This window comes from Genypterus blacodes, unplaced genomic scaffold (assembly GCF_046128005.1).
Source record: "Genypterus blacodes isolate CSIRO-AG114 ecotype Tasmania unplaced genomic scaffold, CSIRO-AGI_Gbla_v1 ptg000356l_1, whole genome shotgun sequence".
Lineage (NCBI taxonomy): Eukaryota > Metazoa > Chordata > Actinopteri > Ophidiiformes > Ophidiidae > Genypterus > Genypterus blacodes.
The window spans coordinates 82588-100007 of record NW_027467140.1 but is presented as its reverse complement, the minus strand read 5'-3'; the positions used below and the strand labels follow the sequence as shown (position 1 = coordinate 100007).

General features: G+C 48.5%; 1 protein-coding gene across 1 annotated transcript; it reads left to right on the top strand.

The window, feature by feature from the left end:
- Positions 1-3488, top strand: bambia (BMP and activin membrane-bound inhibitor (Xenopus laevis) homolog a). Its single transcript, XM_076138276.1, has 3 exons — positions 1-550; positions 1863-2150; positions 2481-3488. Exons 1-3 carry the CDS (start codon positions 475-477, stop codon positions 2897-2899), a joined length of 783 nt encoding a protein of 260 aa, XP_075994391.1. The 5' UTR covers positions 1-474; the 3' UTR covers positions 2900-3488.
- The last annotated feature ends 13932 nt before the right edge of the window (positions 3489-17420 follow it).

The window sequence follows — 17420 nt, the reverse complement described above, 5'->3', positions numbered from 1 at the left end:
GCCGTGTCAGACCGCAGCTATGTCTTGTTCCAAACTTCTCCTGTGAACCGAGAGTCCATCTGCACTTTTGTCCTGCGCTCATGACGGACTTCATCTACTTTCCGCCGCCAGGGATCACAAAAGCGACGCTCCACTGTCACCGGGCGCACACGGAGCCAGAGGCGGACACACGGCGACACGTTTCCCAGGAGTATTCGTCTGTTTCGGGGTGAAGACGGACGCTTCGTTCCCCGCTAATGCCGGACGGCTGCTAGCCTGCGCGAGCTCGTTCTTCTCCCCTCTGAATGCGGGACAGGAAACTTCTGGATTGTTTTTGACTTTTACCGTTTCTTCCCAGTCAGGACGGCGAGGTTCCACACCTCAGGTCGGGAATGCGACATTTTTCGCTATAGCCTTGTGTACTTCTTCGCCCAGCACAGCGCATTCCGCTGCTACTGGAATCCAGGAGGACTTCCGAGCTTTAATCTGGAGTAAATGGAGCGCCAGTCCACTTTCATCTCCATCTGGCTGCAACTGGAACTCTGGGCCATGGCCGTGCTTCTGACCAGAGGTACGGACGGTGCACTTTGAACAACTTCAAACCGCAGTTTACAACATTTAGAAAAGTACTGTAACATTTAAGAAAAGTACTGAAACAAAACTAAAACCAACTTCGCGAACCCGTATTTCCCCTTAAACTGCAGCGTTGGAGCGCAACAGAAGCGGAGTCTTTGCGTCGTAAAGAGTTCATCCAATCATACTAAACGACTCTTTGCCCCTTTGTAAACATTAGCTTCGTCTTTACTCGTTGTTTTGTGACGTTCTGTCCCATCTCAGTGAGTTTCTCCATTACAAACTTCCAACTTTGCTGGAAACACGGAGGAATTGTCGCAACACACACTTTTCTCTCACGAAGTCTTATTTCCGTGGAGTGTGTGTGTGTGTGTGTTTGCATCACCGCCATTCATAGAAGATCTGACTGTAGTGTCTGGGGCCTGACCCCCCCCCCCCCTCTCAGCCCACAAAGGGGGCCTCTCCCCTCTAATGAAATATTCTCCAAATGACCTGCGTGGGTCCTGCTGCTGTTAGGATCGTCCACAGGGGAAACACTGATCTGATGAGTGTGCAAACGAGCCGCCACAGCGAGGAGGAAGAGGAGCCCCTTCCTCCTCCTCCTTCTCGCTGCAGAGCTCACAGAGATCCAGTGGGCTCGTTCCTCTTCACCTTACCTTCCATTTGTGTTCTGTAATAATGAAATGACACGGATGAGGTAATGAGTGGGCCCGTGGAAGAGCAGGCAGCTTAATGATAAGGTTGCTGGGAGTCCCCCCCCCTTTCCCCCCAGGCAGTCCTGACCACAAGTGAGAGATTTGCGTGCAAACTGTGGAAGGAGTCTCCTGCTCTGCACTCTGCCCCCCCACCCTTCTTCTCTTTATGAGTTTCCATTTGGGTTGAAAGAAATTGACTTTGGCAAACAAACCAGTAATTATAAACGACATGGTTCCTGTTTGACAATACAGAGAGAAAAGGGTCTGTTTAACTCTTAAAGCTCTAAGAGGAAGGAGTCGTGTCTCTGAAGTGACCTGCTTGTTTACGGCTGAGCTCTCAGGACGACTCCAGGCAAACGCTTCCATAACAATCTAACTCTGCATCATGCTGTTAGCATGTGATCAGTATGAAGTCGCTCTTACAGAAACAGAGATTTGATCTGAAAACCCAGCGATTCCAGTCGGGAAATAAGTCAGAATCAAAACAATCACATCGTCCTGTAATGGAGCCACTCTGTCTCACAAATAAGTTCTATTCCTCAATCAAACTGAACTTAGATGTATTTGTTGTGACTTGTTGTATCCTAACTTCTTCCTTTTGTGTGGCGTTCCCAGGAGAGATCCGGTGTTACTGTGACGCTCCGCACTGCGTCGCTACCGGTTACATGTGCAAGTCTGAGCTGAACGCCTGCTTCACCAAGGTCCTGGACCCGCTCAGCCCAAACTCCCCGCTCACCCACGGGTGCTTGGAGCCCGTCGCCAACGCCGCAGACATCTGCAGCGCCGGCGTGAGGGGCGTGGACGCGCTCAGTGGGACCTCGCCCGCCGCGCTGGAGTGTTGCCACGAGGACATGTGCAACTACAGAGGACTACACGACCTGGCACACACCAGGGACTCCACAGGTAAGAGAGTCTCACACACTCACACACACACACGGCCCTCTGACCCCTGTTGGAGGGAATGAGAGAGAGAGAGAGAGAGAGACATTTGTGTTGTGATCCTGTTATAAATAGACCATCGTCCATTAGTATAAATTAATTTGGGCCAATTACTTTGGACAAATTATCTGGTTTACACTTCTTCTTCACTCCTCCCCCTCTTCATCTCTCTTGTCCTGTCTCCTGCTCAGTCAGCTGCATGTTCATGAGGCTCTAAGCAGCTCTCCGTACATTCAGATGTAATAATTGTTCTTAAAGCTATGCAGTCTTTGTTAACGCTCTGTATCTGTGCAGATCACGGGCGCTACCAGCCAGAGAGCAACAACAGGAACCTGGTGACCCGGGTCCAGGAGCTGGCGTCGGCCAAAGAGGTGTGGTTCCGGGCGGCGGTAATCGCCGTCCCCATCGCCGGCGGCCTGATCCTGGTGCTGCTCATCATGCTGGCGCTCAGGATGCTGCGCAGCGAGAACAAGCGGCTTCAGGACCAGAGGCAACAGATGCTGTCGAGGCTCCACTACAGTTTCCACGGCCACCACACCAAGAAGGGACACGTGGCCAAGCTGGACCTGGAGTGCATGGTGCCCGTCACGGGTCACGAGAACTGCTGCCTGACCTGCGACAAGATGAGGCAGGCCGACCTGGGCAACGACAAGATCCTGTCTCTGGTGCACTGGGGGATGTACAGCGGCCACGGCAAGCTGGAGTTTGTATGACTTCCTGCCGGGAAACCGGGTCAAACCCAGACCGCCTCTCATCTGTGGGCCCTGGCTCTCTTACTTTAAAAGACATTCCCACCTCGAGCGTCCGTTGGAACGTTGGGTTTGTGTTTTTTTTCCCCAGTGGTGGAAAAACCCAGGAGGCTCTGATCTCATGCTGTGTGGTTTTTGCTAGAGGAGCACTTTACTTGAAACTAAAGGGCAAACCGAGGAGGAGCCGTATTTAAAGACCAGGGCCGAGCAGGAGAAGGAGCTCTGTCTCCGCTCTGTCGTCGCTCTGAGGATCCTGAACTTTGACACTTAAGCGCTGAAGGATTCCAAATCTGTCAAATTTGCACATGTAAAAAAAACAAAACAAGTTCTTTCCTTTAAAAAGAAGATTAAGACACGGACAGCAGGGAAGAGACGGAGAGACTGCAGAGGAAGGTTCAGTGTTCACATGAGACCAGGACTCAGGCTTCATGTAAGATAGTTTATATATATATAAATATATATATATAAGGTCTGATGTGTCTCAGTGTGATCAGACTATAAGCTTGATTGTGAGTGTGAAAGAAAAACAAACATTAAAGCGACTTTTTATTTATATGAGGATTCACTTTTCTGTTTGGGCTCCATGTTTGTGCCGCCAAACACTCGGTGGGACCGAAAGTGGTGTGTGTGTGTGTGTGTGTGTGTGTGTGTGTGTGTGTGTGTGTGTGTGTGTGTGTGTGTGTGTGTGTGTGTGTGTGTGTGTGTGTGTGTGTGTGTGTGTGTGTGTGTGTGTGTGTGTGTGTGTGTGTGTGTGTGTGTGTGTGTGTGTGTGTGTGTGTGTGTGTGTGTGTGTGTGTGTGTGTCTGACAGTAAGGCCTTGTTGCACAGTAGTGCTGTTACATCTGTCTCAGTCGGTCTTGAACGCTCTCCAAAGGTTTTGGGCTTCAAACAGCTTTTCCTCTCCCCCTCCCTCCCTCCTTCTCACTCTCTGGATTTATCCTGGAAGTAGTAGCTCTATTTATGTTCGGCTCACTCTAATGCCGGTAAGCGCCTCCCCGTTCTCTGCCTCTCTGGGTGAAATTGGATGAAAACAGTGAGCGTCCTGTGTTCAGGAGGCGTCGGTGAGGAGGCAGCGGCTCTCTGTTCCCACGCCGGAGCTAAATCATCCGCAATATGTTTACATCTTAATGATTAAAGTGAACATCCACATCATTAGAACATAAATACTGCAGCTCAGACGGATATGCAGAGCCGGTTACTCTTTGAGTGAATACTTTCAAAGCCGTGGCTTGCCTGGCTCTGCCTCTGTCGTGCTCACGTGTCAGGAGTTCCCAAACGCCGTTCCTATTGGTCCAAATGTCCCAGCGCTCCATGACGACACCGCCACAGGCCGGGCACTATGACCCATGAGCCTCACACAAAGAGAGATTCGGACGCCCCGGGTTGAAAAGTTCACACTCGCCGGTTCCCTCACCATGGTAACCACAAGTCAAACGTCTCCTAGTGAAGAGCGTGTCTCCATTCTGAGTGGTGACCCTTGTTTCTTTCCATTAGAGGACAGGAAAACACTATTAGCAGCTAACCACTTAAAGGGAGCCTGCATTAGTGAGGCTCAACCCGTGCTCGGGGGCCTCCCTCAGGACTATTACCCTTAGAATCATAACAAAGTCCTCTGCCCGGCCCTCCTAATGCGCACGCTGTTTTCTTTAGCCCCGTGCCTTTCTGCCGGCTCACCCTGGGGTGTCGGGTGACGGCGGCGGCGAGGTGAGAAAACCACCGCTGCATCGGAGCATGACGCCATGTTTGTTTTATCATTACAATTATGGCGGCAGGTTGTGTAGCAGTTGTAATAAATCAGTGATATGATTACACAAGACATTAATCCAGTCCTGTGGAGGGGATTGGCCCAAAATAAAACAGGATTTGATTGGAAAAAGAGAGAAAATCAGGAAAACAACATTAGAATATGAACTCAAAGAACAATAATAATAGAAAGGTAATGTAATAAATAGGAGTGCTTGTCTCTCTTTTGTCTCCTGGCCTCCTCTTGGCCTCCTCTTGTCTCACCAGCACGCAGCAGCCCCAGTTGAGTGCCGACCAGCAGCCAGCAGTGGCAGCGCGGTCATTAGCATCAGCCATTTTGTGCAGCACTAGGCGGTCAAGCTGTTTGTATTCACATGCAAATTTAATGAGGTGGCCGACTGACCTCCATCAAAAGAGCCCCAATTTGTTTCAAAGTGACTTCAAACTGCTCCCCACCGCCGTCTGCCAGTGGACTCTTATTCATACTGGTCTCACAGACACGCCAGCCGCCCTCAGGCTCAGCCACGGCCCTCAGGCTCAGCCACAGCCCAGGTCTGAGCTCAGCGACGCCCCAAAGACAGGGAGAGCAAGGGAGGGATCCACTATTCCACCTAGTAAGTGTGTTGTGTGTGTCAACAGAGTGAGAGCGTTCCCCCTGTTCCCCATCTTCATTCATGATAAACTTGTCCAGCAGCTTATCATCAGGAAAAGTTGCGTAGCTTCAGTTAAGCAGCCGCACACGGAGCCTGTTAACGCCTGCACACATCACAGCAGCCTACCAGCTCTCTGACGCCGGCCTACCCGTCTGCTGCTGCAGGAAGGAAACACTCGCTGGGTTTCCTTCCTCATGCTGCAGCCTGGAATTCTTCTCCAAAGGTGTTTAAGGTTCAAATATTGTTTTGATGCATTGAGGTCAAAAGAGATGCAGGGTCGCTCCGTCGCGACTCAGTGTGAAGTAGCCCAAATCACGTCACACACACTTGAAGGCTGTTTATCAGCTCCAGATACAGAAAACATAGAAATATTTTTAGCAAATAAACACACTTTCTGAGAGCATAACAGCCTGTGTGTGTGTGTGTGTGTGTGTGTGTGTGTGTGTGTGTGTGTGTCTGTGTGTGTGCAGCTCCACAGACAGAAGATGCTCCGGGGTGACAGACGACCTCCGGAATAAGAGATGATGTAAATATTTAGCCCCTTCATTTCCTCCGAGTGGATGAAAACATGGATAAAAGCTCCTCCTCACCTCCGCCCCCAATCTAAACATTGACCCCAGTGTTTTGTTAACATTATGATGTAAATCGCTCCCAAAAAGAAAAACAATAATGTTGGGAATGTTTATATGATGGGCCAGGCCTCTTCAGGCTAAATGTCACTGAGTGTAAACAGAACAAATGTTTTGTTATTTCACAAAAAATGGCCAAGGCAAGAGAAGAAGCTCAGCGAGTCCAGGAAGTACAATGACAAGAGAACCACATGGATACAACCATCACATCCTCTTATTAGGACAGGGGAGGTCAAAGTACACACACGCGCACGTACGCGCGCACACACACACACACGAAGGAAGATGCCACGTCACATTGGGTGTAAAATAATTAGATCTTGATATTTTGGGGGTTATTAGAGGACACGGAGGAAACATCCAGGAAATGTCAACAAGCTTAAACACAACTTGTTTCCCTCAGAAAATAAAACAATCTAAGAAATGTGTTCCACAGTTCAGAGGGGACATGAAGCCTCTGTGCAGAGTGGATCAGAGGCAGCACAGAGACTCCACAGCTTCACTGAGGCTTCATACGTGGAGGTGCTGAGGCTCATCCCAGTCAGCGCAGGATGGAGGTCAGAGGTCAACACCAGCACGTCAAAAGAAAAAGCCGGACGTCTGGCCACCCTAGTGTTACATGAGCCTCAAAGTTACATTCTATACATGTTTAACTCTATAAGGTGTATGAGCACAGGACATTCGTGGAGTGAGGCAGAAATGTTAGAGCTCACCTATATTGTCGGCTTGTTATTTATGCTCATAACTCTTAATACACGCATCACGGACAAACAGCAAAGCTCTCAAGTGTTCTACACCTTTAACTTGAGATACCACGTAAGAATCCACACGTTTTTCAGGAAGATTTTGTACTTTTTTATCAATAATTCTACCTAGGATTCATAGAACAAACAATAAATGATGAATTTCAGCTCTCTAGACCCAGTGGATCAGATTTTACTGAGGTTTTACTAAATTGTGGTAATTTTCTGTAAATTGGTGGTGTAAACTATACAGGAAGACAAAAATGAGTTTTATAAACTAAACTTTTACGGAAACAAAGGATGTACTATTGGAGGAATCCAGAGTAGGCGGGACAAGATTTACATGACAGCGCCCCCAGCGGGACGGTGGCCATTTCGGGACATTACAACCTTGGGAATGCCGGTAAGTTTGTAAATATATAAATATATATTTCCTTGTTTTGGCGGAGTTGTGTCTGAGAGAACGCTATCATGTAAAGATGTGACGTCATGTAATGAAGGCCGGCTGCTCTGTGGCTGTGTGAAGCTAAACGCTAGCTAGCTTCCTGGGCTAGGCTGCTAACCGCGTTGCTATAGTGAAATATCACGTTCAAACACCTTGACGGCGATTTGACGGAAGTTTGTTTGTGTGTCGTCACACCCGGGAAACAAATGGCGGATTGTTTATTTGTTCCTCTGAAGACAGGTAGGATGTTACAACTTGTTAAAACGTATTTGTGGAACTTTTCTGTCAAGTTCAGTCAATTTTATTTATTCTACTCGTGTCAAAAGCGATTATTGTTACAGAAATTATGGATTATTTGAAATAACACATCGGGTTTTTACCTGTATTTTGATTTATAATGACATTTATTTTGGGCGCCCAGTTTGACCCAGAGGTCCTAAAGAATGCACCCAGTTTAATCTGCTCATTTTGACAGACTGCTCTCTGGACTTTGACAGATTGATGCTTCAGTCTCTCTCCATGCCTCATCATCAGTAAGTGGACCGTGGTCCGCATCCAGACTGAAATACTATTAAATCCAGCTGCTGCCAACATTGCACAAGAGGTAAATGCAGCTCGGCGGGAATATGCGAGTGTATTTTGCAAATCTCTCTTCATGCTTGTTTGTTCTGGCTTTGTGAGGTGAAGCTTAACACAATGTGTGTGTGCGTGTGTGTGTTTTGACAGAGAAGATGCATCACTTTACACAGCCAAGGCAAAGTCTGTGAGGGGACGACAGGAATCCTCTCAAAGTAAGGAACGTATTTGTTTATATTTAATGACCAAGTGGGAATGAGAGGAGTTAGGATTTGTAAAATAAAATGGACACTTTATTGGCACATTACGGGTTAATATTTACAGATGCATCATGTGGCCCTCTGGTAAAACCCTCTCACACGTGTAATTGTGTTGTTTTGTGTTCATTTACCTGGACAAAGCTGAAGAAAACCAAACAAACAGAATTCCAGTTGAGTGTCCCTGCTTCTGATGCTTCTCCCCTGATAAAAGCATTAGCAAACCTTTTGATTTAAGGCTTTAATAAGGAAACAAAAATCACTTAGGACAAACGGTCAGTAAATATTGGTTCAGGCGTTGAACCGTGTCATTGTAAGTCCAACATTAGAGCCCTCAGTTGATCGCACAATCATTCTGGAATCTGTAAAGTGCAGAGATTAACAGCAGCGCCTTTCCTTATCCTGCTCGTCCGTCTGTACCTAAAACCCTCCAGGGTCAAAGCGGCATCCAGGATGACGGGCCGGCCAGGACAGGTTGTTTCTGTACACTGCAGCGCTGCGTGTTGTTCTATACAGGTTTCGTTGGGCCGGTGGTTTTAGTGTTAAGTGACCTCCTCCTCACCTCAGTGCTTGGTGCTCTCAGCAGGACGCCGCTCTGAGCTGTGGAACTCTCTCAGCATCTCAGGTGTCAGATATTATGGTCTGTAAAGTTTAAAAACAAACTGTATGATTGACCCAGAGAGCTGACTTTGTGTTGTGTGGCATACAGACATGTGAAGAACATGTCAGCAGCTGTGGACTTGTTTGTGTCTAGGTGTTGCCTGTGAAGAGTTTGGGCTTCCTCTGTCCGTTCCTCTGACTCTTTTCTTTGGCCTCTGTGAAGCGGGAATCAGGAGGTCCCCTGCAGCTTTGTTAGCCTCCAAAGCCCTAAACTCCATTAGTCATGGGTACGTGTGTGTGTGTGTGTGTGTGTGTGTGTGTGTGTCTGTATTTTTGTGGGTGGCTGAAAGCTGACGTTTTTACAGTTAGCTATCTCAAATTTCTTCAGATCCTTCAATGTTGAGAAGCACAGCAAGGAAGGGAGAGAAGTGGCTCTCTCCTCTCCTCTCCTCTTCTCTTCCTCTCCTCTCCACTCCTCACCTCTCCTCTCCTCTCCTCTCCTCTCCTCTCCTCTCCTCTCCTCTTCATGCTCTGCCCAGGCTCTGCTATTCATCATCTGAGAGGAGACTGTTTACTGGCAGGGTCAAGGTCCCAGGCACATGTTTACAGACTCTCTCTGAAGAGCCATTGTTGTTAAAGTGGACCGCGTGCATGTAACGGCCAAACTGCAGATCATATCTAACAGGGCCCCTCTGCCCTGAGGCTCAAAGAAGCCCCTTTTAACCAGATCCAAAGGTTCAAGCCACAAAAGGACATTTAAAACCCATTTAGAGTTTCAGGAGGAGACATCCGCTCTGCTTGGTTGAGTCTGTTTCCCTTTAATGGCTCCTATTTATTCATGCTCATCAATCTTTTTTTGCCGCGAGAGATGTTGAATTAAACATAACATTCTATTTCCATGACCAATCCTAATAATTCCATAACCTGGGCGCTGTAAGCAGGAAGGAGCTCTGGCTTTGATTTGCTCTCTCTCTCTCTCTCTCTCTCTCTCTCTCTCTCTCTCTCTCTCTCTCTCTCTCTCTCTCTCTCTCTCGCTCTCTCTCTCTCTCTCTCTCTCTCTCCCCCTCTCTCTCTCAGTGTGGGAGGTTATGGGACCACTCTAACCTTTTTAACATTCACATTTTTTCCTCTCAGAAAGATCTTTGTGATAATCCTCTCCTTCCCCCTTTGCTTCTTTGATGCCCTTGTGAGGTCGACAGGGAAATGCTTTTACTACGCCTCCAACTTCTCTGCTCACCTCTTCATTAGCATCGCTCTCCTGCTCTCCTCAGGGGAGAGACAGCCAGTTAACATGCAGCTTCAAACTACAGCTATGCTGTGATTAAGACAAGAAATCCACTCTAAACACTTATACTGGTGGCTCACTCACTCACTCACTCGCGCACTAAATCACTCACTCACTCACTCACGCACTCACGCAGTCGCGCACTCACTCACTCACTCACTCACTCCCTCACTCACTCACTCACTCACTCGCGCACTCGCGCACTAAATCACTCGTTCACGCACTCACTCACTCACTCACTCACTCACTCACTCACGCACTCACGCAGTCGCGCACTCACTCACTCACTCACTCACTCACTCGCGCACTAAATCACTCGTTCACGCACTCACTCACTCACTCACTCACTCACTCACTTACTCACTCACTCACTCACTCGCGCACTAAATCACTAAATCACTTGTTCACTCCCTCACTCACTCACTCACTCACTCACTCGCGCACTAAATCACTAAATCACTTGTTCACTCCCTCACTCACTCACTCGCTCACTCACTCAGTCACACAGTCGCGCACTTACTCGCTCACTTGCTCACTCACTCAATTGCTCACTTGCTCACTCACTTGCTCACTCACTCGCGCACTAAATCACTTGTCACTCCCTCACTCGCTCACTCACTCACTCACTTGCTCACTTGCTCACTTGCTCACTCACTCACGCACTCACTCACTCACTCACTCGCGCACTAAATCCCTTGTTCACTCCCTCACTTGCTCACTCGCTCACTCACTCACTCACTCGCTCACTCACTCGCTCGCTCGTTCGACCTCATGGAATCATGGCAGATAGTCTTTCAGTATGAAGTGAAACCTTGTAGCATTGTGATGAATGTGTTCATTTCCCATCAGGCTCAGCGTGGTGAGTGAGTGTGATGCATTCAGGGGAGGAGTGGTGCCGCTAACTGTGTGTTTAACGGTTCATGGGCGTGTGTGTGTGTGTGTGTGTGTGTTTTAACAAAGTCTAACAGTTAAAACAGTGTTGGTCATTGACTTCCCTGCATGTGGAGCTTTTATTGCGTTGTGACTTATGGGGAAAAAATGCTAATTTAGTGGAAAACCTTTGCATTTAAATGAACTTCTGTCAAGCTACTGAAGCTACATTGATCTCTTCCATGCTGCTACACAAACCGGTCAGTGGTTTGTGCACGGATATCTAATTCGTACATTAGAATGAAGTATTTTGAAGTTATTTAAGATGAGTAACTGTCGTCTGTGTGCTGACAGTAAAGCTCCGCCTGTTCAGAAGAACTCTCTTACTCGCTACTCTTTCCATCCCTGTGTGGGGATTAGAGAGGAGGGGGGGGGGGAAAGAAGGATGTGGGCACGGGCACGGCGGTGTGGGGGCGGGGCTACTGTGGCAGTGAGACAGACAGACAGACAGACATAATTTAGACCAGAGGTGGAACCTGAGAGGCCTGCAGTCTGACAGGAAGCACTGGCTTAACTCCTGTCCTATTTAGGAGCTGACAAGAGGCCCGACCCGGCCTGGAATGGGCCCGGCTTTGATGGGCCTGCAGCCTGAGAGCTCCAGACCAAAGCCTCAACTGGACATTGGAAGGGAAAGGTTCATTATGAGCACAAATCATATTAAAGAAACCATGTGAACGCTCAGAAATATGGTGAAATGATGCAGAAAAGTTCCTCAGCTGTGTGTTTTGGAAAGCTGAGTGAAGTAAACACAACCAGGTTTAGAGAAGAAACGGCTTCATAACAGAGAGAAGAAGTAGAGGGAGTTCACTGTGTGTGTGTGTGTGTGTGTGTGTGTGTGTGTGTGAGTGAGGGAGTCAATCCAGTGTTGGCAGGACCTTTCTGTTCTCACAGCAGCATCCAGGAATGATTCTTCATCCGTTTCCCTGGTTTGGTGGTCACGGTGTGTGATGTCATCCCAATGAGTTTCAAACACGATTATTGCTCTGCTTCCCCTCGGGTGCTTAACTCCTGAACTCTTCAACGGCTCATATCCCACACGTCCCATGTATTTAAATGAGTTCGCACGTCTTGACATTTTGGAGAAAAGTACGACTGCTGCACGAAGAAGAGGAAGAAGAAGAAGAAATGTAGATGTGGAACAAGTTAGGTTTTAGAACAAAGCTGTGTTTGGTGCTGCAAATGGATCCAGTTCAAGAAATGAGACGATTCCTGAAGCACATTTAAACAAAAAGCTTTCTGTTAGTGTATGGATTTACTCAAACGACACGTACACCCTTTAAATCCCATCTTGTGTGTGTGTGTGTGTGTGTGCAGCGATTGTAAACGAGGCTCCAGTAAAGTCTAAGCAAACAGGAGCAAACGGACTCAAGTATTGTTTCACTGAGCAGAACATCTCTCATACTTAACGTCAGCAGACTAACAGGCCCCTGCACTGCGGCCGCCATCGCCACTGTCTACAACCTTCCACACTCTATCAATCACATGATTTAGAGCTCTTTGTTGACAGTTCATCGTACATGAGACATGTTTCCTCCTCACTATGAAGCCCTGCAACTAATTTACTGTCTTTTTCTTTTCTTCCTGTTGCAACCAAGTGAAACAGTGATAATGTGGGACTATGATCGGGTTTGGATTCATAATATTAATGCTTGGACATCAGTGTGTGTGTGTGAGTTCAGGTGGGTTCAAACCTTCAGGCCTGACTCACGCTCCAGCATCAATACACACACTGACCTTGTATTTGTTCAGTGTTAACAAGCGAAGTGAAGCTCTTTGTCTGTGTGTGTGTATCCAGATGACTATGTAAGCCTGCGAGGGGGGGGGGGGGGGGAGGTGGTGGCGGCGGCGGCAGAGAGGGGGGGGGACGAGACTGCAAACAGGAACCAGATGACGTGTGATTAGTGCTGACGGGCTGAGTGACGTGCTTCCCCTCCACGCCGCTGATAGCAGTCTGAGCCCCAGAGCTGTTTGGGCCGACCGCAGACTCAAACGCTGTTCTGGCGAGATGTGCTGCTTGATTAGGAGGCTGGATTGTACTTAAGCTGCAGAGGAGTATTGGTCAGGATGTAAAGCAGATACGTGACAGATGTTCCTGTTTCTTAAAGACGCATCTTAAAGGTTTCTGATGCTGGATCCCAGATTCAGAGGAGCGACCTCACTGGATCACTGGATCATCTGCAGAGCTTCTCCAGCAGCTTCTCTGGTAAAATTGCCCTAAAATGTAATCAACCGTCGTGGCCACAATCTCTACCTAATTCCTCATTTTCCAGCGTTTCCATGGCAGTGATGTTGGTTGAGCTCCTAATGAACAGTAGCGCGGTGGTGTGGTCCAGGAGGCTGGGTTCCAGGCCCGCTCCCTTAGAAACAGTCTCATTAATTAGATTTGAGAGGCAGACACTGACATGAGCAGGGTGGGGTGGTTCTCATGACCTGTAGAGAACTGCCCACACACACACGCACACACGCACACACGCACTCTGCTGCTGTTTCATCCCATTAAAGATGCTATGATCCCTTCATCAGGCACGTTAGGGATCGGCCTCAGTCGTCTCATTTGCATGCACATGTAAACAACATACCTCTCCCCCTGGAGTACAGAACACGTGTAAGACGCTGGGAGAGGAGTCCCAGCTCTCATGTAGCTCACGGTGCGGTGTGCTGTGGCGTGTTGCAGGCTGGTTGCTCTGACTCCAGACTGAGTGACAGGGGCCTGCTGAGCGCTCTGCTAATGAAAGTCATTCCCCTGCATGTCTGTCTCCACGGCAGCTTAACCCTCCAACCAGCAACACACACACACACATCACACACACACATCACAGCAGCCATGTGCTCCTACCTGCTTCTCCTACAGGAGAGGGAGCACTTTGAGAAACCCAACCCCCACTTACACACACACACCAGCCCCCCCCCCCCTCTGTCCAACTGTACACAAGGAAGCAGAGAGAGAAAGGAGAAGGAGAGGACAGACTCCAGTGTGAGGAGAGGGAGTGCTATCCATCCATCCATCCCTCCATCCATCCATCCCTCCATCCCTCCATCTTCTATCCTCCCTTCTCCTGTGCAGACTCTAGGGTGTGATCCTCTCCCAGCATGCATTGGGGCAGGATAGCGATCTGCCTCTGTGTTGAAAGTGTTGCGTTCTCTCTTACAGAATATCTTCTCTCATCTTGTGTGTAAAGCAGCATCCTTATTTATACATAAGATATCATACCGACAGTTCACTACTTTCAAAATCACAAATTCACAATCGTTTACTGTTTCAACATGAGATGTAATGTTAGTATTTTGGTTTTGTTACATCAACGTTGCTTCAGTCTTTACCGTCACAGAGATGCTTCTCTTCACACAGGCAGTGTGTGTGAATCGTGTCATGTATCACAGGACAGCAGACGTAAAGAGAGGGAGAGGGAGACAGATTGAGACTCAGTGTCCGGTCCAGCAGTTAGCTTGCTTCAGGTCTGTCTCTGTCTCAGGCCCAGCAGAGAGAGAGACAGGAAGAAACACTCTCATTATGAGATCCTGTTACAGCGTGGAGCAGAGCAGGCTACCAACAGCCTACCTACCTGTGTGTGTGTGTGTGTGTGTGTGTGTGTGTGTGTGTGTGTGTGTGTGTGTGTGTAAAAAACAGTTTTTCTCCCTCTTTTTCAGACCAGTTTGATCCTGTTTTTCCACTCTACCTACTGCAAATTGTTCTCCTCTATTTAACCTCCCCCAACACACACACACACACACACACACACACACACACACACACACTCTGTGCTCTTTTTCAGTTTTAATTGCATGTGATGATTATGCATCATTGAGGTTTGCCTACCTTTTCATTTCCATGCAGTCAACTCCCAATTACATTCATCAAAGTGTGTGTGTGTGTGTGTGTGTGTGTGTAGAGGTTTGGTTACAGTTTCAAACACCACTAGACTTCCTGTAGCCAAGAGAAGGAGGTGGAGGAAAGCTGTTTCTTCTCCTCCTAATGATAAAAGCCAATGTTTTCCAGACCTGTCCTGTATCTCCAGCATGCATCAGTGTGTTCCTCCTGCAGGCTGTTTGGACAGAAGACGTGTAAATACATTTGGAATCCTTCACAGTACGAGCTCAGAGACACCATCTCCTACAGACACAGGCTCTCTGTCACACACACACACATTTAAACCTCGATTATGTTCCATTTAACCGCTGAACCCAGGGGGGAAACACGACGACGCGCTGTCCTATACTTCTTCTTCACTTCCTCTTATAGGAGGATGAAGCAGAGTCCTTATTGTTGCTCCAGATGAAACCTTCAGCGTTGTGTTAAAGCTTCTATCCCCCGGCAGCCATGACTCACCGGTAGTTCGTCAACATTCCCGTCTTGATCCTTTAATCATTAATGCCATTGTAGCTGCTTTTGCCCCACCAACCAGCAACAGTTTGGATTTGATGTTTTGACATTAGCAGAGGTGCTGAGACGCTCCAAAGTCTACCCAGTGTTCCTAGCAGCCGCAGCTTTATGAGTGTTTTAAGAGGAAGACGTACCACACAGCGAGGAGTTAGGATGGTAGCTGGAAGTTTACTGTACGTTCCATTCCTGCCGCCCTGATTAGACGCCACAGACGCCAAACCAAAGTGTAATTGCATGAAACTTTATGGGATCCATTTGGCCCGGTGGGAGATTTGGATGAAATCAGTGGGGGTGAAGGTATGGAGATCCTTCCTCAGTCACAGGCTCCTCAGGTCTGTGCTGTGTGTGTGTGTGTGTGTGTGTGTGAGAGTGAGAGAGGGTAGTCTGGTAAAGGTTAGAGCCATGTCAGGGCACGGTGGCTGGGAGGTGTGGGATGATGTCTGCTCACTCTGTGCTTCCCCACATTATATGTAACAGTTAAGGACTTAATTGTATGAAGTCGTTAGGCTCTTTTCCACTGCGGAGCTGAATGGAACCACACTGAGCCGGCCGCCTGCTTCCTGTTCCATTACGCTCACAGCCAACCTGGGCAGACAGACAGACCCGCTCCTCTGGCCCACAGTGCTGAGCTCTGCCCTCAGCGGGGCTGTGGGGGGGGTAGGAGGCACTGATTACCTTAAACCATGGTTACAAGGGACAGAGGGATAGAAGGCAGAGGACCAGAGAAGACAGAAGACAGAAGGACCGGCTGGTGAAGGAGATACAGGCACACATCACTGAGTCTTCTTCATCCTTCTTACACGGCTCCTGTCCCTTAATGCTGTGATTGACAGCAAACGACCCAGCTGTACGTCACGACAGCACTGTAAGTGAAAGTGTGTAGAGGAGACAAAGACACACGGATCCTGTTAACGTCCCCTCACCTTTCCTTAACTGAAACGTGAGGCCTTATCCCTATTGATTTAGTAGATTACACACACACACACACACACACACACACACACACACACACACACACACACACACACACACACACACACACACACACACACACACACACTTTCTGAATATGTCCAAACCCGGTAGCTTCCTGATAATGGACATGATACAGAGTAACAGTGATGTCTTGTAGTCTTAAGTGTCGTAGCGTCTCTCTTCCTCTCCGCTCCATGATGAGCTTGTTAATGTCCTCATGTGTCCACGCCTCCGGTTGAACACATTCTGCTGTGTGCTGTTGTTTTCTGTGGTACGCTGCCAGAGGCGTTTGTTGTCTTGTGTCCGTGGCTCTGGCCTGTGAGCTTTAGGAAGGTATTTAGTGTTCAAGCACGGCTCAAGAAGTAAGAAGAAGCACCTGGTAAGAAGCCAGCGTTCACACCCAGCTCACACACACACACACACACACACACACACACACCTGGGAAGCTGAGTGAGGAGGAACAGCTGGGCTTCAGGGCCAAGATCAAAGTTTGGGTTGTCATTTTTTTGCTTCCCAAACGGAGGCGTGAGAACACAAACACGAGCGGGCGGGGGGGCCGTGTTCCCGTCGTCCCGGCCGGAGAGGAAACCGGGATGAGACGTGAGAGCGGCGACCTCAGGGAGCGAGGTATTCGCTCGGCCACACCTTCCAAAACAATGAGAGGTCGTTTCTTCGGCTGTAATTTTCTCTGGAAAGAAACTTTTCAACCAAAGCGTGTAATTCCAACAGCTCCAGACCTGTCATTTAACCCCCGCAACCGGTTTCAACCAGTTCAACGGGACTTTCTGTGGACTATCTGCTGTTTCAGCTCCGTTGAGGCTCCTGGGCTAACAGGGGTTTGTGGGTAGGACAGGTCAGGCGTAGTTACATTATCACACATCTGACATGAAGGCACACAGGAAAGAAGGAGAGGAGTGGAGACGATGAGGAGGAGGAGGAGGAGGAGGAGGAGGAGGGATGGCCAAGTTACAAATGAAGGAGCTAAGTTACCACAGAACGACACAGTCCAGACTAGAATCAATACAGAGCCGCAGCAGACAGACCTGAGATCTGACCACCACGTCTCCACTCCACCCATCCGTCTCCATCGGTCCTTCACAGCAGGGCCCTGGTGGAACGGCTCTCATTCTAAGGGCCGTCTTTACTGGGAGAAGTTCATAGGTGACAATGAAGACACAACATGAACAAGCAGGTACATCTGACAGCTGCAGTTTGGGCTCTTAAACGTTTGGCGGCGTGCTGTGTCTTTCTGGAGGATTACATACAT

Bases quoted from the DNA above. Each gene is read 5' to 3' on its own strand.
- bambia (XM_076138276.1), top strand. From the start codon at position 475: ATGGAGCGCCAGTCCACTTTCATCTCCATCTGGCTGCAACTGGAACTC. The intron at 551-1,862 runs GTACGGACGGTG...TGGCGTTCCCAG, and splicing joins GGCCGTGCTTCTGACCAGAG to GAGAGATCCGGTGTTACTGT. The intron at 2,151-2,480 runs GTAAGAGAGTCT...GTATCTGTGCAG, and splicing joins ACACACCAGGGACTCCACAG to ATCACGGGCGCTACCAGCCA.